Consider the following 21,666-nt stretch of genomic DNA (forward strand, 5'->3'; position numbering starts at 1 on the left):
AATGTGATCCTGACACATTGTTCTGGCATGCATAAAAGGGCCTTTTCAAGGGTCCTCAGGGGAGACCTGGGAGCCTGATCTTAAAGAAGGAACAGTGACGTTGGTTTCATGGTTCTCCCTCCTATCGACCTTTTTAACGGCCTCGTTTATGAGAAGTTGTCCTATGACTCATGTGACTGTTACTCTTGTTCAGGAAGTGGTAACATAATAAGCAAATTAACCGTCTCTTTTCTTCTGTTTTTTTAAAGAATGGTCAGGCCAGGCTGTCCAGTCATTCTGCTCCACCTCTTCGGCATCTTTGTGCAGTCAGGAGGTATGAGTCAATGTCTTTGTCTTCTAGGGTGGAGAAACGTCATTTCAATGAGCCCTTATGCCTTGTCTTTCTTTTGTAGCTCATACTTGGGAAATCCTGTATCCATATGGACCCAACCACAGGGATCTAGAAACCCCAAAGATGGATGATGGGAGTTCTCCTGAAATTACTTTAAGCTCTAATTTCGTTTTCTTCAATGCACCATATCGTATCATCTATGTAAGTCTTGACCCTGGCTCTTGTTATTGCATATAAAGTTAGACTTGAACAACGTATTTGCAATGTAGCTGAAACACTGTTTTTTTTCTGTCCACAGATCAACAACAATGGTGTGATCTCCTTCAACGTGCAGGTTAGCCAGTTCACACCGGAGGCTTTCCCTCTGAGCGACAGCAGATCCTTCATTGCTCCACTTTGGGCCGATGTGCACAACGGCATCCGAGGAGATGTGTACTACCGAGAGACCACTGAGCCGGAAATACTGGAAAGGGCTACACAAGATATTCGGAGATACTTTAAAAAGATGCCCACGTTTACAGCCACCTGGGCCTTTATTACAACATGGCACCAAGTCACCTTCTATGGAGGAAGCCAGACAACCCCGGTAAAGTCTAAATCACCTAATAAAACATGTTTGTTGCACGTATACACAGTTCCAGAGTTTAACCTAGCTTAGCAACTGCTAGCCTAGGTGGATAAAAAACAAAAATGCCTTTTAACATTTGCTCATCTGACAAAAAAAAAAGCGCATCCCGTCTTTAGCTCAGTATCTACTTTGTGTTGGAATGCACAAACAAACTACAGAAACAGAGATAGGTATCAACGTTGGCTTAAGTCAAGTTAATGATTTGTACATCAACATTGTAAGTTGCTAATGCTATTTTTGGTGGTGATTGTTTGACTTTAGCGGTTAGGGTTAGGGTTAGCTCGATGCTAGCAGTTACCCTGCTTCCAGTCTTTTTGCTTAGCTAGAATAAAACAATGCAAGGCAAACTGTAGCACTCTACCAGTCAAGTTAGCATTTTGCTAGTGATTTGCTTATATTGACATTTGTACGTAGTGTTTAAACTGGAATACACTTGTAAATCTTTACATTTAACCTATTGTTTTCATATCATTGTAACGAGTCCGACTAATTGTTTATCTGCAAAACACCAAAACCTTGAAGGATTGAAAATATATTCAAGTGCTTTGATTTTAAAGCAATTGGCCACATGGTGAACAGTTTATCTCATTGCCATTTTGAAATCCCATGTATTGATTTTACGCAATTGAGTCAATCTGCAGTTTTGTCTGCAGGTAAAACGTGTTCAATTTTGAAAGCATTTGTTTCGTTGTTGGAGTTTATGTTTTTCTGTTTGTAAAACTTTTCTCATCCTCTTGTTTGATTAAAAGGTGAACACATTCCAAACTGTACTAATCGCAGATGGCGAGGCGTTCTTCACTATGTTCAACTATGGAGAAATCTCATGGAGCACAGGAACCGCCAGTGGTGGAGATCCTTTAACGGGACTGGGTGGGACGACAGCTCAGGTATTCTCACAATGTCTCTAAAACCAAAACCATATGTGGAAGAAAAATCTCACCGATCACCGGCTTGAGCTTGAATCTCAGGATCCATGTATGTGTGATCCTCTCCAGAATGGAAGTCATCACATACAGAGCATCAACTAGTTCCTGAACAGTGTCCTTCACATGCTGATATCCAAGAGAGGGAGTTACACAGTCACAAGATGGAGGAATAGAAAGCAGTACATCCTGTACTGTACACAATTCTCAACATTCTGACTTTTTCTCAAAATCCTGACTTTTCCCTCAAAATATCAAAATCCTGACTTTTTCTCAAAATCCCCCAAAATCTGACTTTTTCTCAAAAATCTGACTTTTTCTCAAAAAAATGACTTTTTCTCAAAATCACAAAAATCTGACTTTTTCTCAAAAATCTAATTATTATTTTTTTTTTTCGAAATTCGGACTTTTTCTGAATACTTAATGTTAATAATCCCTCGTCACCTTCAATCTCAGGATCCATGTATCTGTGATCCTCTCCAGAATGGAAGGAGTCATCACATACAGAGCATCAACTAGTTCCTGAACAGTGTCCTTCACATGCTGATATCCAAGAGAGGGAGTTACACAGTCACAAGATGGAGGAATAGAAAGCAGTATTCAATGTTTACTTCAGATTAGCTCCACGTCAGAAATGAGCATGCTTGATGTCTCTCTCCATAGAGGCTGAATCATCATGTTAATCACATAGCTATCATCTGCCTCAAACAGTCCTGATGCTCTTCTAGGTAATCACACATCCTGTCATGAACACAGCTACAGTTGGGATGCCTTTGTTATCACGTTACTCTCATACTGGAAGAGGACATTCAGTATTTTCCCACAATATGTAATCAATTCATTTCCTTATATAGAATTGACAGGATAGACAATGATAGATCAAGCTCCCCATTGATATCAGGACAGCAGAATGTCTACATTTCTTCCACATAGTAAAAACCCATCTGTTTCAACTGCAACTTGAAGGGTCTGTTATTGTTATTGATAACTAAAATACTCTCAGGATTCTTGCTTTTTTTTTGTTTGTATCTTCATGATTGATTGAAGTTGCTTTGGATGACAGCTTTGGATTTAGCATCAGCAAACATTTGACCTCACGTCCCTCACACCTTTCCCCTTTCCAGTCAGGTTTTAACGGTGGAGACATCGGTCACTTCTTCAACCTGCCGGGATCTCGGTCAAACGACGTGGTGAACATCGAACAGACGACCAATGTGAACACGCCCGGGCGCTGGTTATTCCGCGTCGACACTGAACTGATCAATCCTGCCAATGGTTGCAGCTTTAATGGCAAGTTCAAACATCTAACACTTAATCATTCTGACCACATATATACTATTTTGTATGTTCTTTCCCACTATGACTATGTATGTCGCAAACCGTGTCTATCACAACTGGACCTTCTGTAGACACACACAACCGTTATAATGTCCGTCTTTTCACTGAATTGTCGTCTAGAAAAGGGAACTCACAACAATTTCGCAACAACTTAATCTTCACCTGTTGCACTTGTCATTTCAACGTTAAAAACAATAAAACGGCATGAATTGCTTCGTTGCATTCATCTAAATCCTCTGTCTGGAGCCAGTTAACTAGCGGGCCTTCTAGAGCACCCTGGAACCGAGGGAACCTCTGAAAGAACACGCCCATTGGCTACAAATCAATATCTGATTGGTTGATCAAACTGTCAGTCCAAACGTACGCTCTCATTCAGTGCAACGGCCAGGGCATTCGATCAAGGATGTAGAATACCTTGGTTGAAGGATATTCTACCCAGAGACCCAGAACAATACGGTTCGCCACTGTCATTAAGTATGGTATTCCTGTCATGCTATGTTTTTTCTTTATTATTTCTTGTTGGCTTTTATGTTTGTCTTCTATGTTGAAAAAGGGAAGCATGATTTCCACCCCAAAGAAGTCTGTGGCGGCTATATTCCCATTGAATACGGCCGTCCTGAGGCTAAACTTCGCTCATTGATGTGACGCGTATAAATAATAAAGTCTGTACTGAACTCGATGTTTTAAGAATATTTGATATTGTAACTCAAAACAATAAACAAACAGAATCATACGGTCAACAAAAGATATCAGAGCTAAGCTCACCCCCATTGTCATGCTACCCAAACCTCCACATACACCAGGTGCCCTAAATATCATTAACCACACCCATGTGGTACTTGCTTACCATGCTGCGAATGGATCTGGCCCTTCCTACATCCAGGACATGGTTAAACCGTACACCCCAGCGCGTGCACTACGCTCTGCATCAGCCAAACGACTCGCTGCACCCTCGCTGCGAGGGGGACCCAAGTTCCCATCGGCGAAAACACGTGGGTTTGCTGTCCTGGCTCCAGGATGGTGGAATGAGCTCCCCATTGACATCAGGACGGCAGATAGCTTGCACATCTTCCGGCGCAAACTGAAAACTCATCTCTTTCGACTCCACTTCGAGCGTTAGAACTATTAACGAAGCACTTTTATACTAATAAAGGACTGGCTTACCTAAAGCCAGTTGAGTAGCACTTGAAATGTTTGGCTCTATGAAACCTGATGTACTTATATGATTCTGTTTTCTTCAAGGTTGTGTCTTCCTGGTCGAATGTACTTATTGTAAGTCGCTTTGGATAAAAGCGTCAGCTAAATGCAATGTAATGTAATGTAATGTAATGTGACCATCACCGGAAACAACCAATTACAAGTGTGTGTGGTGTTAACAAATAATGAAGATTATATAACTATAAACACAGGCTACCACAGCATTTTGGCTCCTACAAAGTCTGTACTATTACTTAAACTTGTTTGCTTCTTCTCAATACAAATATTTGACCACACATTTCTCTTATGCAGAACTGTACTTTCATGCGTTCATATTTTCCAGGGCGTTTTTACAGACGAGGGGAAGTCTTCTGGCTGTCGGACCAGTGTTCCCAGCGATGCCGATGCCTTGACATTGACAACGAGGTGCAGTGCCAAGAGGCTCCATGTGGGCAGCTGGAGACCTGCGAGCTGCAAGAAGGCGCCTTCTACTGCCAGCCGACCCGCACGAGCACCTGTGTGGTCTTCGGAGACCCTCATTACCATACCTTCGACGGCTTCCTCTATCACTTCCAGGGAACCTGCTCCTACCTGCTGGCTCGGCCCTGCTGGGAGGTGACAGGGCTGCCTTTCTTCAGCGTGGAGGCCAAAAATGAGAACCGTGGCATGGCCTCGGTTTCTTGGCTTAGAGATGTGACAGTGGAGGTGTACGGACACAGAGTCATGTTACCCAAAGGCAGTGTTGGGGCAGTCCAGGTAAGACACTTTAGACCCTTTTATACCCTTTTGTTATTGTTAATTTGTAAATTCAACATGTATATTTTCTACTTTTTTGTTTATTTCTAGTCTTTTACATTTATATTGTACAATGCCAAATTGGGATCAATAAATTACTTCTTATCTTATCTTATACCAGGGTCTATCGCAGTGTTTGCCTTGTGATTCCTTCTTGTTGGGCCTGATGCAAGAGTGTTTATTCAGATTATGTGGCTGCATTCATACTTTGCTAGGCAAGTCCTTCTTTGACCACCTTGGAAGAGTAGTTTGGGCAGTTGCTCTTGGATGTATCTGGCAAAATATCCAAGTACACTCTGACGATCCAGGATACAAGTTTTTAAGGTTCTGTCATGATAAAAGGAGAGCAAGAAAGTAATGGTATTCTCGATTGGCATATGTTGACAATGGACCAAGTTTTCTACCATCATGCTTTATTGTTCATCCTTCTCTTCTCTCCAGGTGGACGGCTTGATGAAGACTTTGCCGGTCCAACTCGAGCTTGGTGCTATCAAGGTATACCAGTCCGGGGTTGCCATTGCTTTAGAAACAGACTTTGGACTCTTGGTGACCTACGACGGCCAACACTATGCATCCATCTCCCTACCGAGCTCCTACTTCAACAACACTTGTGGCCTTTGTGGTAACTATAACGACGATCCGTCCGATGATCCCGTGCTTCCCGACGGCTCGCTAGCAGAAAGCGTGGTGGAGTTAGGAGGCAGCTGGCGAGCAGAAGACACGGACTGGAGGTGTACAGATGGTTGTGCTCAGAACTGCAGTGTGTGTGATCCCGTTACAGAAGCCTTCTACTTTCGCCCAGACTACTGTGGACTCATTAACAAAACCGATGGACCTTTCAGGGACTGCCGAGCCGTAGTGGACCCTACCGCCTTTGTGTATAGCTGTGTGTATGACATGTGCAGCAACCGGGATAACATCACCACACTTTGCCAGGCAATCCAAGCCTATGCTCTGGCTTGTCAGGCTCTTGGAGTCACCATACGATCCTGGAGATCTCGTACCTTCTGTGGTGAGTTTCAGCTTTAACTAGAGAATGCAATACCTGAGGAAATTGCGGTGTGAATGATGTATGCTGAAAAGCTATCGCTAAACTGCAATGTTGGCTTAGATGTGTAATACAAGGGCAAAGACTTATATGTAAAATGTCGATGAACTATGTTTAATATTTCTGGAATTATGGATGTCCGGAGTAATAGCACGCATGTCCTTATTGAGCTGCACATTTTGATGTTTGAACTGCGCTTCTAGGATAGAAAAAAGTGTGAGAAGAAGGCAATCAAAAAACGTGTCAGATTTGTTTACAGATGAAGAACATATGTTTTGGAGCATGTTCTCAGCATTCAAACCAGAATAGTTCTTGCAGATTTGTGATCTTTGTGTCATCTAACTTGATTTATTTTTCTCTCTCTGGGTCTTAGCTTTGACTTGTCCAGAAAACAGCAACTACCAAGTGTGCACAAGTGCCTGCCCGGCGTCCTGCTCGGACCTCACCTCCCCCCTGCATTGTGTCCACCCTTGCACCGAGGGCTGCCAGTGTGACCCAGGCCACATTCTCAGCGGGAGTAGTTGTGTACAGCGCGAAGACTGTGGCTGTGAGCATAACGGCCTCTATTACCCCCTCAATAACACTTTCTGGGTAGGTGCCAGCGGGGAAGAAGGTGAATGTACCCTTCGTTGCACCTGCAGGCCAAATGGGGAAGTTTCCTGCTTCAACTCGTCCTGCAAGGAGGGTGAGGTGTGTGTGGCCGAGGTGGGCTTGCTGGGTTGTTACCCGCGGAGGGAGGGAGTGTGCTCAATCACCCAGAACTCAGTGACCACCTCCTTTGATGGCACCTTCCTGCTGTTCCCAGATGACAGCTCCTACTACCTGCTGAAGCTGTGCAGTCCGGTGCCAGCTAACGGCTCCATGGTGGAGGTGAAGATGGGCCGGCGGTTTGTGAACAAAGGCCCAACGTGGAAAAGACCTGTGGTAGTTACAGTGGCTAACCTGGAAGCTCAGATGGGAGGGTCCGATTTTGACATAGTAAAGGTTAGTATTTTATACACTGTGTGTTGGGGAAATCTAATATCTTCCTAGGTCCATAACTTAGAGATCTTCAGAATTGGTTTGGCTTTGTCACCTTGTGGCGGCAGCACCCGTTTTGTCAGTTCTCCGGCCGTTAACTCCAAATAATACTTGAATTAGTACACAAATGAGACAGTAGTTGAACTACCAACAACCTTTTACAATATGTGGTTAAATTCCTAGTAAAATGACATTATGACATTATTGTGTTGCAGGTGAATGGTGAACCAGTGACGCTCCCATATGTCCATCCGATGGAGACGATGATGATCTACAAAGCGCCAGGCAACGCCACAGTGGTGGAGTCCCGTGGTCTGCTTCGTGTCCAGTACAATCGCCAGGGATTCCTCAACATCTCCCTGTCCACCATCTTCTACAACGCCACATGTGGACTATGTGGCGTCTTCAACAGCAACACCACCGACGACCTCCGCCTTCCCAACGGACGCCTGGCGGACTCTACTGAGCAGTTCACGGAGGGATGGCGCTCCATCGCCGATGATCTCACGTGTAACGGCGACTGCGACGATCTTTATCGAATGTGCACGGACTTGCGTCTCTACCAGAATCCGTGGATGTGTGGCAACATCAACGACCCGGGGAATAGTTCATTTCTGGCGTGTCACGCAGTGGTGAACCCCTCGCCATTCTTCAGGAACTGCCTGTATAACATGTGTGTGAAGGAAGGGAACCGTTCAGTGCTGTGTTCGTCCCTGCAGGCGTACGCCAGCGCCTGTCAGGACGCTCAAGTAGGCCTCGCGTCCTGGAGGAGTGTCACCAACTGCCGTGAGTTCACTTATCTTTATATATTTGGATTATCATCAATCAGTCCAAAACGGAGATAAAAAAAACATTAAAAGAATCCCTTCAACATTTTTTGTCTAAACATAAAACTAGCAAGAAAGCCTTTCTTCAACAATATCTGTACAGGTTTTATATTCATTAACAGATTAACAACTCAAATATACAAACATACAACATACAGACTTGGAATTGGGTTGTAGGCCCATCCTTCTTGGCTAGCTAGTTTGCTTTCAGCTTCTTGTTTCTGTAGTAGATCCACAAAAATACCAGTATTTAACTTCCTCTACAGGTGCTCCTCCTTTGGAAGCCATAAAATATAAATGTCACCCCTTTAATTTTTTCTTTAAAGGTTTAAATAGAATAGAATTTAAGATACGTATACTTTATTAATCCCAAATCAGGATTTTTTTTAAGCCATCACTAGCCAATAGAGAACTATGTTCCGGAAGTAAACAAAGGACCACATGGATTTTAGCCTTTGCAGACCATTTACATCCACACAAACCTATATACCACACTACAGGAGAGGGAAAAACCGGTTACCTTTAAAAAAAACTCTTCAAAGCCACCTTTTAATCGTACAATGATTTTCCTTCTCTCTTGTGTTTCAGCTCTTCCCTGTCCACCGAACAGCCATTTTGACGAGTGCACCAGCGCCTGCCCTTTGACCTGTGACAACCTCGACGACCCCGAGGAGCCGTGCCCTCTGCCCTGTCAGGAGGGCTGTCAGTGTGAGGAAGGATTTGCTCTTCGAGATGGCCTTTGCGTGGCGCGCAGTGATTGCGGCTGCATGAGCCACGGCCGAACGCTCGCCACGAATCTGACCTTCTGGACGGACTGGGAATGTCAGGAACGCTGCTACTGCAACGGCTCCGACAACAGCGTTTACTGTCAGCTCGCTCCCTGCAACCCCGAGGAATACTGCCAGGAAGACGACGACCTGTACTTCTGCTTTCCCCGCACCGAAGCCCTGTGCGTGGCGGCGGGTTACGGACACTTCCTGCCGTTTGGTAGCGTCCCGTTTGACCTGCAGAGCTCTTGTACTCTCAAGATGGCCACCACGGTGTGTGGGGGAGAAAACACGGGTCAGGAAACCATCGGTGGGGCTTTTCCTCAGTTCAAACTGGCAGCTCGTAACGAGGAAAGAGACACAGGCCAGGCAATCTGGGTGAGGGGCTTTGTACTGGAGGTCTACGAGTATGAGATTGAAGTGTCTCGGAGCTACAAAAACACTGTCACGGTGAGTAACTGTTGTGGAAAATGTATCATGATATGAATACTTATCTTAAAACCATATTTCAAAATGCGCATGGCTAGTTTCCAATAGAGATAAGTGAGAGGACATTTTTATTATTATTTTCCCAATTGGGTGAAACACTAATCTATTTGTCGTTAAGCCAAACGGTGGTACTACAACTTCAATTTCAGTCTGCGACATCATTTGGTCCAAAAATACTTTCCCTATTGACTTACATTGTGAAAGTATGAAAGACGATTACTGCCACATGTGAACAAATAAATGATTTTTTTTCTCAGAATTTAAAAAGCTTAAATTCTAACACATTTCAGAATCTCAAAAATAAAAAATATGCAAAAAACTGGAGGTCTACAAGAATAAGATTGAAAGCGTCTCAAAGCTCACGGTGAGTTAATTAATATTTTGGTTACTGTATCATGATATAGATATTTATGTTAAAGCCATTTTCAAACATGGCCCTCTGAAAGTCATTGTGGTTTTATTTGAAGACATTTGAGGACATTTTATTTCGAATCAAGCCGATTGAATAACCGGGCAGAGGGTGAATTCCTCTTTGATTGGCTTAAGGTGGATCTAATTTCAATAGGCATCTTTTATCAGGCTGGATTTGGCTCAGAACCCCCGACCCTGAGCGACATTTGGACCGGGTTCACAAACCGACTCAAAGATCTGAGGAGGAATAGAAATGACACAATGCTCACACACACACACACACACACACACACACACACACACACACACACACACACACGCACACACACACACACACACACACCATTTTTTCATTCTCTCATAGAATTAGATTATATGAGAAACACTCTTTCAGTGAGTCTTAATCACATCCGTTCAACACCGGGATTCCCCCTCATACTTGTTGCTCAGACGTGCGAAACAGGCTTTCCGTAGGAGAGTGTGCTAATCCTCCAACAATAAGTCGTTTTATTGAATCTCTCTTAGCCCCTGTTTAACGTTGCAATATTGTGCAATAAACCTGCAATGTGCAATATAAACACTTTGTAGTGTGCAATAGCGTAAAAACATACATTTTTATAAAGGTCTCAATACTTAAATATGTTATTTAAGTCACTTAGTAGTTTTAAATTGCTGCTGCTCATCATTAAGCCATGTGTACTTTTCTTTGGATTATTGCTTGCCTTTTTTACCTGCAATGCCACTATTACTGTGACACTATTTTATTTTTAGTTACTTGTACATCTCAAAACATTCTCTTGCACTATTTTATCAGTTGTATTTCTTCTATGTCCTATATATATTCATGCTGCACTGTTGGAGGAGCCTGTGAATTAAGTTTTTCATTGCCATATCTACACTGTAGCTTCTGTGCACATGACAATAAAGCCTTGAATCTTGAACTGTAAGTTTCCCCGCTGTGGGTCTAATGAAGGAATTCTGATTCTCCTCACTCAGGTGAATAATACAATAGCGTAACAACATACATTTTTATAAGGTCTCATTATTGTTATTTATGTCACTAAGTCGTTTTAAATTGCTGCTACTCATCATTAAGCCATGTTTTTTCACTAATGTGTACTTTTCTTTTGGATTATTGCTTGCCTTTTTTACCTGCAATGCCACTATTGCCGTGACACTGTAAGTTCCCCCGCTGTGGGACTCATAAAGGAATTCTGATTCTCCTTGTGGAGGAAATGCTTAAAGGGGACCTATCATGCAAAATGCACTTTTGTACGTCTTTTATACATGAACATGTGTCCCCGGTGTTCCAGGGAACTCACCAAGTGTCAGAAAACACAACCCTCTCTCTTTTCCTCCATACCCAAATCTCTTAAAAAGGGGCTGCAACGGATCTGATACAGACTGATCCAGATTTGAACACTTCTATGACGTCACAGAAGTGGCGCTACGGCTATTGGGCCAACTCCACCAATCAGGAGGAGACAGCCACGGACATTGCCGTTCGAACGCGCTGGAGACGCTGTAGTACATATGCCAGGCCTGTAGGTGGTGCTGTTCTCACAGAATCAGCCCGTGCAAAGACTGTGTTAAATTGAGCGAAATGAGGAATGGCTAAAATGCATGATCCGTTTGGTATTTTGAAAAATAAAAAGTATAAATATGCCTTATATAGCATGATAGGTCCACTTTAAGAGAAACTGATAAATGATTCATGGACAAAGTTTGTATTTTTGTATATTTAATAAAGTAATAAAGAAAGTAAATATACAATTGAAAACGATCCCAAATGCAGGAACAGAGAAGCTTCATCCTCAGAGGATAGAGAAGTTCTGCTTACAGTCTCTCTATATATTCATTAAGGAAACAACTAGGGTGCACGATATTGGTTTTTTGAAACCGATAACCGATAATAAAAAATTGTTTACGCCACTAATTATTTTAACGCGATTAACGCATGTGTATTTTTTTTCCTTGGCCGCCCCGTAGTTTCAGAGCGCATCGAGTTTAAAATACCATCTACAAGCTGATGCTGACAGCCCCGCTCCTGCCGTCCGCTTGCGGCAGACCACACTTCCACGCTCACCGGCAGGCACCGACTGGCCATCTGGAGGACCGGGAGGGTGTGTGTATGTGTGGCCCGAGCGAGCGAGAGAGAGACCTTACGTGCATTGTTGTTGTTAGCATCTGGTGCTAGCTAGCTGCGCTAACGGATATACGGAGCTGTTTAAATGAAAACAGAGGAGCGACATTTCGCCACAACTGCGCCGAGCACTTGACTTTATGCAGGAAGCCAGACAGTGGGACATTGTACGAAAAGTCAGCACACTCATGATTGCAGCGTCCAGGCAGCTCCGGTTCGAGCATATGCCTTGAGTTGCACATAGCTCCAACGCCCATACCACCGACGACATGTTTGTTTACTGTCCTGGCTTCACGGCTGCACACCATTTACGTCACAGCCAGGCATGAGTTAGGGAGCGCTGGATTTGTGAAGAACTCCACTCTTCCTAGACCACTAATACCACAGTACTGGTAAAACGGGAGGAGCCGAGTGAAAAACAAGCGCCTCTCATCCCAATCCACCCACACCGCAGTATTTTTTTCTTTTTTTTTACCCAAAAAATATATTGTATATTATCGGGGCTATTAATACTGGTATCGGGTTTATCGGGATGACGTCATAATTCCTAATATCGGAACGATAATTATCGTGCATCCCTAGAAACAACTGGTCCTCCATCCCATCATTAAACCATAAAACCTCCCAGTCCTTAACCATTTGCAAATCCAGCTTTTACACTTTTCAAGATTCAAGGCTTTTATTGTCATGTGTACATAGCTACAGGGTAGACATGTCACAGGCTCCTCCAACAGTGCAACACAATAAAGCAGATAAAATAGTTAAGATAGACAAATAGAATATAAATAGTGCAAGGAGGGTCTATATACAAGTAGTTTGAATATGATATATTAGTTAAATAATTTGCAAGTTGCAAACAGATGAATGTTATGGATGTTCTTTCAAAAGTTCAGGTGTTTAACTTCCTTTACCTTCCTGAAATTTAACTCCTCAACATGTGCCTCTGTTAAACACATACCAGACAAGAAATACAATTTCACAGAGTAAAAGGCAATCAGAGTATAAGACTATATGTTTTAAATGATTATATATCATCTCTAAACATTGTCTTGCACTATTTTATCTGTTTTATTTGTTCTATGTCTAACATGTATTTCTATTTCTTCTATGTCCTATATATATGTTGCACTGTTGGAGGAGCCTGTGACTTCAGTTTCTCATTGTTGTTCATTGCGTTGCTAATGACAATAAAGCCTTCAATCTCGAACTGTAAGTAAGGAATTCTGATTCTCCTCTCTCAGGTGAATAAGGAGCGTTTGTACCTGCCTCTGAAGCTCGGCCCGGGGAAGATCCACATCTTCTCGTGGGGCATGCAGCTCATTCTGGAGACAGATTTCGGCCTGAAGGTGGCGTTTGACTGGAACACGTTGCTGCTGCTGACGTTACCCCGCGACCTCTTCAACTCCTCCTGTGGCCTCTGCCAGGGAATGCCCTTATCCCCCCCCACCCTCACCACCACCGACTGGGGCATGGCGTGGGCCGAGAGGGACACCTTCTGCCAGGTGAGCAGGACCTGTCAACTCATACTTGTTATTTCTTGTCATTGTAAAAGTTATTAGGGCCTGAAAGTCGAAGGCGAAGACCTATTGTAATCCTTGGAATTATTTTTATTATAATTGTTTTCTACCAAATGAATTGCCTTTTTGAGGGCCTTAGAATGCTTAAAAGACACTTGTCGGGTCAGGTGTAAATATATTTCTATTGGGGGTTTCATAAGTGGCGCACACAAAATGGCTCTATAGCGCCCCCTAACAAGCAGCGTTTGGTTGTGCTTTCACCTACAAATCTGAAACTCGGTAGATATATGTAGCATGATGGGAAGCAGAGAAAAGTCAGCACGAGGCATATCGTAAACCCAACAGGAAGTCTGCCATCATTTTTTGAATCTTCAACTTTTGCCCTTTTCAGTGTTCGCACCAAAACCATTAACTCATACAGTTTTAATCCGATTGACTCGTAGTTTGGTGAAACAAACCGTATCAATTAGTTTTTGCCGATATTGATATGTTCTTGCCGTAGAGTGGCGCTGAATAAACATCTCGCGCCAAGAAAACAATGATAGGCAATGTAAATAAGAGAAATTAAGACACAAGAAATAAACAGTCCAAAATATTTCTGAAATAGAAATAAAATAGCGTTAAAATTTAAAGAAAAAAACATATATACGTGGATGTGGAAAATACAACTTTCCAGTAACAAATATAATGCAATCAATGAATCCATGAATCCAATATCACGGATGAAGATGACCTAATCTTTTATTTTCAAGAAAAATGTATGCTAGAGGGACCAGGAACGTTTTTAAGCTTCTTCTTGCCCCCGTTGTACATGACAGAGACTATTTGAGAATGTATTGTTGTATGTTTTGTTTCTGATATGTTCAATGAATTGACTAACACAAAAAATCAAATAAAAGGTGGGCTGCGGAGACTCGTGCCCTCGATGTGGCCTCGGAGAAACCAGCTCGCTGAACGACGCTCCTCTCATGGTGGCGGACGCAAACTTGGATGCTGAAAACGCGGCGAATGAAGTGGAAACTGGCATTCGTTTCCACATGGGAGACGGACTGTATGTGTACGTGGAGCCCGAGGCTGTGAGGTTATGCGGGCTGATTGTGGATCGAGGAGGTGTGTTTGCACGATGCCACAGCAAGGTGGCGCCGGCGTTCTTCTATCAGAGCTGCCTGCAGGACACCTGTCTGGACCAGGGGTCGCAGGAGACGGTGTGCAACTGGCTCGGGATGTACGCCACCACGTGTCTGACACAAGGGGTTCCTGTGAGCGGCTGGAGGAGCGACACCCCCTGTGGTGAGTCTGGGAACTGCAGCTATGTCTCATCTTTGCAGCTTGCAAAAAATGATAATAATAAAGCTTTATTTTTATATTTGTTTCTAATTTTTTTCCCTGAATACCAGAATTCAGTAAAAAAATATAAGTTTCTATTTTTTTCTCCCTGAAAATCTGAATTCTTCAAAAAACAATTCTAAAAAGGTTTTTCTTCTCAAGATGCTTTCTTTTTGAATATTTTTTAGTCTCCAAGAATTGTTTTCAGATTTTTTTGGGGAAAATAAGAGTTCTGAAAGAGAAGTGTTTATCTGACGTCTCTAAGAACTCCCAAAAAAGTTCACCTTTGATAAGACGTTATGTAGTTGAGTGTGAGAATAGTCCAGCATCTCTCACTCAACTCTTACACCGTTATGAGAGCTCCATCCATCGGGCTTTTAGACATTTGACTTATCGGACCACACTTATTGTATTCAGTGTAATCGTTTGCTAACGTCTTTCCTCCCTGTGTGGTCCCAGTTCAGAGCTGTCCCCCGAACAGCCATTACTCCAGCTGTGTGTCGGTGTGCCCGCCGCAGTGCGCCCCCGCCCGCGGGCAGAGGGACTGCAGTCATGAGTGTGTGGAGGGATGTCAGTGCGACCCGGGTTACGTTCTAAACGGAAAGAGCTGCATCCTGCCGCAGAACTGTGGCTGCTACACTGATGGCAAGTACTATGAGGTCAGTCTCACATCCAGCACCACATGGAAGAAACTCAGTGACAAAACTGGCTTTTTAGTGCTAAACACCAAATCAGACTGGTGTTACAACGTTGCAATCAAATTATCTTACTTAACTGGGAGATCAAGTTTAAAGTTAACACTCTATTAGTGCCATTTACTAGAGGTGAAGTTGTATTTCTTTTCTATCTATGAATAACATTGTATTTAGCATAAAGAAACATTTACAATCATTTCAGGTTCCGTTTCAGTCCGACTGACAAATTTAAGTCAACCTTTTACAGCCAATTTTGCTCAGTTTTGGTCTCCACCCTCCCTCTCCCATACTGACTTTTAGCTGCAAAGATGCAGAGTTAACTCAAAACAATGTCAACGGAAAACTGTTTACAATCATTTCAGGTTATGTTTCTATCCGGCTGACAAATTTAAGAACACTTGAACCTAAAATGTATTGTTGGAAGTTAGGGATTTTTATGTTTTGTATAAAGTTTTCATGACTCAAAATGGTTTTGAATCAGTTTTTAAATGCACCAGGAATACCAGGAAAGTACAGGAATAGTGTGGATGACCCATTTTCTAACTATGAAGAAAAATGAATACCCTTAGTTAACTTTTACACTCATTTTAGCTCTGTTTTGGTCACAGAATATATCTCGGAGACAAAACAGACTTAATATTACATCTCGGTTTTAACAGAAATCTTTCTTTATTTCAGCCCAAACAGCTGTTTTGGAACACTGACTGTACCAAACGCTGCCAGTGCATCGGACGAAACCTGATCCAGTGCGACCCGCGGCGTTGTAAAGCTGAAGAAGAGTGTGCGCTACGTTACGGGGTTCGTGGATGTTTCGCTCGACGTTCCCAACACTGCGTTGCCTCGGGAGGGGGGGTTTTCAGGACCTTCGACGGTGCTTCGCTCCGCCTCCCGGCCTCCTGCTCCTTCGTCCTTTCCACAAACTGTCACAAGCTGCCCGACCTCTCCTTCCAACTCATCGCCAACTTTGATAAGTGGAGCACGCCCAACCTCACCACCATCTCCCACGTCTACCTCTACCTCAACGAGGAGAATATCCTCATCTCTGGGAGCACGGTCAAGGTGAGAGGGGATCGAGTACATATTGTTTTAGTCTCCAATATTTGTTGGATCAGTCAGTTATTAAGCCCCTATTTCACCCATGTAACACCAATATTAACTCAATATCACACCATAATTAGACTGTTATTAAGCCGTTATTAGACCCATGCAACACTCATAATACACCATAATTACACTGTAATTAGACCCATATTGCACTGTGATTAGACTTTTATTTTACCCATATTACACCCATGTAACACCAATATTACCCCCTATTACACCGTAACTTCACTGCTATTACACCCTTTGTACACATGGACACGACCTGCCAAATAAATGTAACCCAGGATACAGACAAAATGTAAGGGTAAAATATTTCTAACAAATGTTGCTGTTTCTCCGCAGGTGAACGGTACCCCAATTTCAGTCCCGTTTCTCACCGGGCTGATGACGCGTCTGTCCACGTCCGAAGGTTTCCTCGTCATCGACACGCCACAGGACATCCAGATCCGATACAACCGCTTCAACACGCTGAGCATCACGATGGGCCAGCGGCTGCAGAACAAGGTGTGCGGACTCTGTGGAAACTTCAACGGAGACCCCGGTGACGACTACATCACATCCAGGGGGAAACCGGCCGTCAGCGCGCTGGAGCTCGCCCAGAGCTGGAAGACCAACGGTATGCAGAACAGGTGGGTGAGGCTCTCAGGAAATACTGGAAAATACTGTACTAGGGATAGGAGCAAATAGAGAAGCTTGTCGCTTGTGGTGATTATATATTATTGGGATAATCGAAAATATATCAATGTAAGAAAAGATAAACTAATTTTGTTGCAAAACACAAGATGATTCAGTATGTTTAAGTGCCAATAAAAGAGTTTAGAGCGAGAAGGAATCAGAAAACCCTTTTTGTTTACGATTGAACCCTTTTAAAAATATGTTTCTAAGGTAGGTTATAGATTTGTCTTTTGATAAACTTTTATTATTGTTGTTTCTAGCATTGCTGATCTCCCATTGTGTCATTGACAGGCTACATTTCATGTTTCTGTTTTTGAACCAGTGGTAGTATGAATGAACCGAAGCTGATTTAGAAACATTTAAACCAGGGGTGGGGAACCTCCGGCCCCCGGGCCGTATACGTCCCGCGAGACAATTCGATACGGCCCGCGAGGTAACTCACGCAAAAAAGAAAACAAATTAAGAAATCTAGACCGCAAAATAATTAAACAAGCGAGTGCCTGTTTTTCCTGGCCAAGGTCAGGGTCCTTGAACACAACACGAGGCTAACGTGTCATCACGTGGTATATGTCTCGTCCGACAGGGGTTTAGAGCTGCCGGAGAGCACCAGGACGTCGCTCCGGGCGGGACCCATACACATGCCGCAGTTTCTGCGTGGCTGTGTCTTTAGTTGAAAGCCCAGTGGCGATCTGTTCATCTGTCATACTGATCATACAGTCAATAACTTTGTTGTTATTAGCATCTGGTTAGCTAGCTATGCTAACGAATATATAAGAAGCTTTTTCTCCAACCAGTGAGGTAAAGGCACATCTTTATATGATCATTATAGTTATACAAAAATAAGAGAATAAAGTAAACAGGTATAAAATACTATATGACAGTAAAAAAAAGTTGTTATTAATAAACAAGAATACAGTTTGAAAGAGGAGTGATTTGTAAAATATCCATAAAGAAAAATAAATCTGCTTCCAGTTCTGTTTCATCTGGGTGTTGAGAGATGTATCCATAGATCTCTTCATGTTGCTCTCAAAGTGCAACAGATTGATGCTTTTCACTTCTACATTTAAAAAAAAATCTTCCCGGGGGAGCATGCCGCCCGGACCCCCCTAGAGGAGGTTAGGTCCCCCCCCCCCACTTAAATCATGTTCACATGGATAGGAAACTAAATTGCACACATCTTGTGCCCATATCTTTCTGTTTTGGTGGTCATGCCACAATCGTGCACGTGCATGCATGCGCGAGTCATGGTGAGATATCTGGATTCAGAGGTTGCTTTTTCTTTGCACAGAATGAAAGAATGGCCAAATGAATGGGCTGTGATTTTAGTATTTTTAAGCAGACGTCAATAATTTGTACGGCCCTCGGAGGATGTTGAAAAAATTGAAATGGCCCTTGAGAGGAAAAAGGTTCCCCACCCCTGATTTAAACCATAAGGTTGATGTTTCTCCTCCTCCTGCAGTTGTGATGAGACCCAGTTCGTAGCTCTGGCTCAGTCCTGCGACAACACGGCGGTTCTGGCTCTGCAGAGCGAGGACGCCTGCCAGAAGCTGACCCAGCCGAAGGGATTCTTCCAGCCGTGCCACGGGCTTCTGGACCCGAGACCCTTCTACCAGTCCTGCTACCTGGACGGCTGCTACAACCACCAGAAGGCCCAGGTGTGCGGCTCGCTGGCTGCCTACGCTGAGGCCTGCCGCTCCATGGGGACCCTTACCACCAAGTGGATCACCCAGGAGAACTGCTGTAAGGGCACCAGCCTCCTGGAGCACACACACACACACACACACACACACACACACACACACACACACACACACACACACACACACACATACATATTTTCAGGATATATCAGGACTTGTAAAAAGGTGTGACGAATGGGGACACGTGTTTCCCAACATCCTAGAGACTTGGGAATCAAAGTAAATAATGTCCATGACTCTAGGAAGACTTACATCTGTGGAGATGTTCTCTAAGGCTGTAGACTTTTCTTAAATGCTACTTGTGAGGACACACACACATACACTTTTACATGATATATCAGGACTAGCAAAAACAAAGTGATGATTGGGGACTCATCTTTCCCAAAGTCCTACAGACCTGGGAATCAAAGTGATTAATTTCCATGCTTCTAGGAAGACTTACATATCTGGGGGTTTTCTCTAAGGCTGTAGACCTGCTTTAAATGCAACTTGTGAGGACACACAAATACAACGACACACACAACTATGTCTATCTTGGACCTTAAGAGGACACTGACTTCCATAATAATGGTGGGTAGTATTGTGTTCGTCTCTTTGAGTCCCCTTAGTGAATGCATGCTAACTGGAGCTATCAGTGTGTGTGACAGCTAACAATGTGTGTGACAGCTAACAATGTGTGTGACAGCTAACAATGTGTGTGACAGCTAACAGTGTGTGTGACAGCTAACAGTGTGTGTGACAGCTAACAGTGTGTGTGACAGCTAACAGCGTGTGTGACAGCTAACATTGTGTGTGGACCTGTCTTTAGCAGAATGGATCTACGACCCCTGTGCAGGAGAGATCTGCACAAACTTCACCTGCGAGCTGGAGAACGGAGGAGACCTGTGCGGCTGTCCGGAGTTACCCACAAGCACCGGCGGTGAGCAACGAAACCGGCAAATCATCCATCGCTTGCTCTAACCGTGTCCTGTTAGCCACACGTAATGGGTTAATGTGCAGCGAGCCCGTCATTACAGAAAAAAGAAAATCTCTACTGGGATAATTTTTGCATTCTATCCCAATATTTTACGTGTTTTACTTTAATTTTAAAGGTCACATATTATGCAAAATGCCCTTTCTGATGTCTTTTATACTTAAATATGTGTCCCTGGTGTGTAATACAATACAAATACAACCCTCTCTCTTTTCCTCCGTACCCACATCTCTAAAAACGGGGGAACAACGGAGCTGATCCAGATTTGCTGCGTAATGACGTCATTACCAATATGTGGGCGGGCTTTACACCCACGGGCCTATCAGAAACTTTGCTATCAGAAACAATGTGCAACGTGTTTTGGAAGTAATATGGTCTTTGTTTACATTAGCATTGCTAACACTCAGAGCTAACCTGTACTGGAGAGAGTAGCCTATCTGTAAAGAAGCAGGATAAAAAAAGGAACTCACCTTGTGGTAAACCAGCGAGAGAAAGCCTTTGAGCTCCAAACTGTTTAAGAAATAATGCTTGATGTGGTTTGGAACATAATATGGCGTTCAATCACTCTCTTCACAGAGCTCACTGCTTGCATGCGGATGCTCCAAAGGAGCGTGGCCAGCAGCAGACCTATGTAGGCCTACAAATAGTATAATAGTAGAACTTTAAATATCCTGTATTACACGGCTTAGTTGAATACTCGATTCTTATTGAATACCTTGAACCTTCTAGTGCAGGGGTGGCCAACCCGCGGCTCTCGAGCCGCATGCGGCTCTTTGCCTAGTTTCATGCGGCTCTTCAGTTCATATCGAATTTTATATGTGTGAGTTTGGGGGAGAGACACTGACTCCTTACTAGTGTTGCACGGTGTACCGATACTTGAAAGGTACCGCGATACCCTGCCGTTAAAAACGTTACGATTCCTCCGTTTCATTAGTATCGGTACTTTAAGAATGACGGGGAAAAGTACTCCGGTGAGAAAGCGCCGTTTTAATAAGAGCCGTGTATGATCAGCGCTCTGCTTCCACTCCCTGCACTGCAGCCGTGCCTGCAGTCCCTCCCCTCTCAAGCACGCTCTAAGTGCCTCCCCTCTCTCGTGCACGCGCTAGCTGCCAGAGCATCTGAGAAAACGAGAAGTATGGCTGCAAGTGGGAGTGCAACTGCCGCTGCGCCTCGGCTTGTTGACAAAAAAGACGCCAGGAGCGAAATTTGGAAGTATTTGAGCGATATCTCTGACAGTGAGGGCAAGCCTACGGACACCACGAGGCCTGTCTGTAAGACATTTATTAATTGTATTTAATACGAATTCTTGTCATTTATTTTATTTATTGTTCTCATTGTTTAAACGTTTGTGTTATGGTTATGGTTCTGGTGTGAAATAAAGCACAATAATTACATTTAAGACTGTTTCCCTTTTTTTAAGAAAATATCGAAAAAGAATCGGAATCGCAATTCTTGACTTGGTATCAAAACCAAAATGTTGGTATCGTGACAACACCAGCTACTCCTGACAGTTAAACCTGATATTTAGTAGGTCTGTTAAGTATTGAATGCTGATAATTCTGACGTAATTTGGCCGGTCAAAGTTGTTTGGGTTCGGATAAAATCGCTCCGTTACTTTCGTCCCGTGTTATGTATGTTGTGTATGTGTGGTGTCAGTATGAGAGGATGACAGCGCGTATAATTTTGATGTGGCCCAAGAGCCAATCACAATAATACCTGCGATGCAGTGAACCAATCACCTTTGAGGGGGGGGAAAACC

General features: G+C 43.4%; 1 protein-coding gene across 1 annotated transcript in view; it reads left to right on the top strand.

Annotated features, from left to right (window-relative positions):
• The first annotated feature begins 224 nt into the window (after nt 1-224).
• tecta (tectorin alpha) overlaps nt 225-21,666 on the top strand; it is a 28,330-nt gene continuing 6,888 nt past the window's right edge. The window contains exons 1-17 of the mRNA XM_034237228.1: nt 225-313; nt 393-532; nt 630-917; nt 1,709-1,846; nt 3,007-3,172; nt 4,761-5,173; nt 5,654-6,224; nt 6,634-7,244; nt 7,496-8,066; nt 8,696-9,324; nt 13,159-13,419; nt 14,334-14,724; nt 15,220-15,419; nt 16,134-16,514; nt 16,902-17,188; nt 18,694-18,974; nt 19,743-19,853. Of these exons, the coding sequence (XP_034093119.1) occupies nt 250-313; nt 393-532; nt 630-917; nt 1,709-1,846; nt 3,007-3,172; nt 4,761-5,173; nt 5,654-6,224; nt 6,634-7,244; nt 7,496-8,066; nt 8,696-9,324; nt 13,159-13,419; nt 14,334-14,724; nt 15,220-15,419; nt 16,134-16,514; nt 16,902-17,188; nt 18,694-18,974; nt 19,743-19,853 (5,503 nt within the window). The 5' untranslated portion in view covers nt 225-249. The remainder of the gene's footprint in view (nt 314-392; nt 533-629; nt 918-1,708; nt 1,847-3,006; nt 3,173-4,760; nt 5,174-5,653; nt 6,225-6,633; nt 7,245-7,495; nt 8,067-8,695; nt 9,325-13,158; nt 13,420-14,333; nt 14,725-15,219; nt 15,420-16,133; nt 16,515-16,901; nt 17,189-18,693; nt 18,975-19,742; nt 19,854-21,666) is intronic.

Source organism: Gymnodraco acuticeps, unplaced genomic scaffold (assembly GCF_902827175.1).
Source record: "Gymnodraco acuticeps unplaced genomic scaffold, fGymAcu1.1, whole genome shotgun sequence".
NCBI classification, from domain to species: domain Eukaryota; kingdom Metazoa; phylum Chordata; class Actinopteri; order Perciformes; family Bathydraconidae; genus Gymnodraco; species Gymnodraco acuticeps.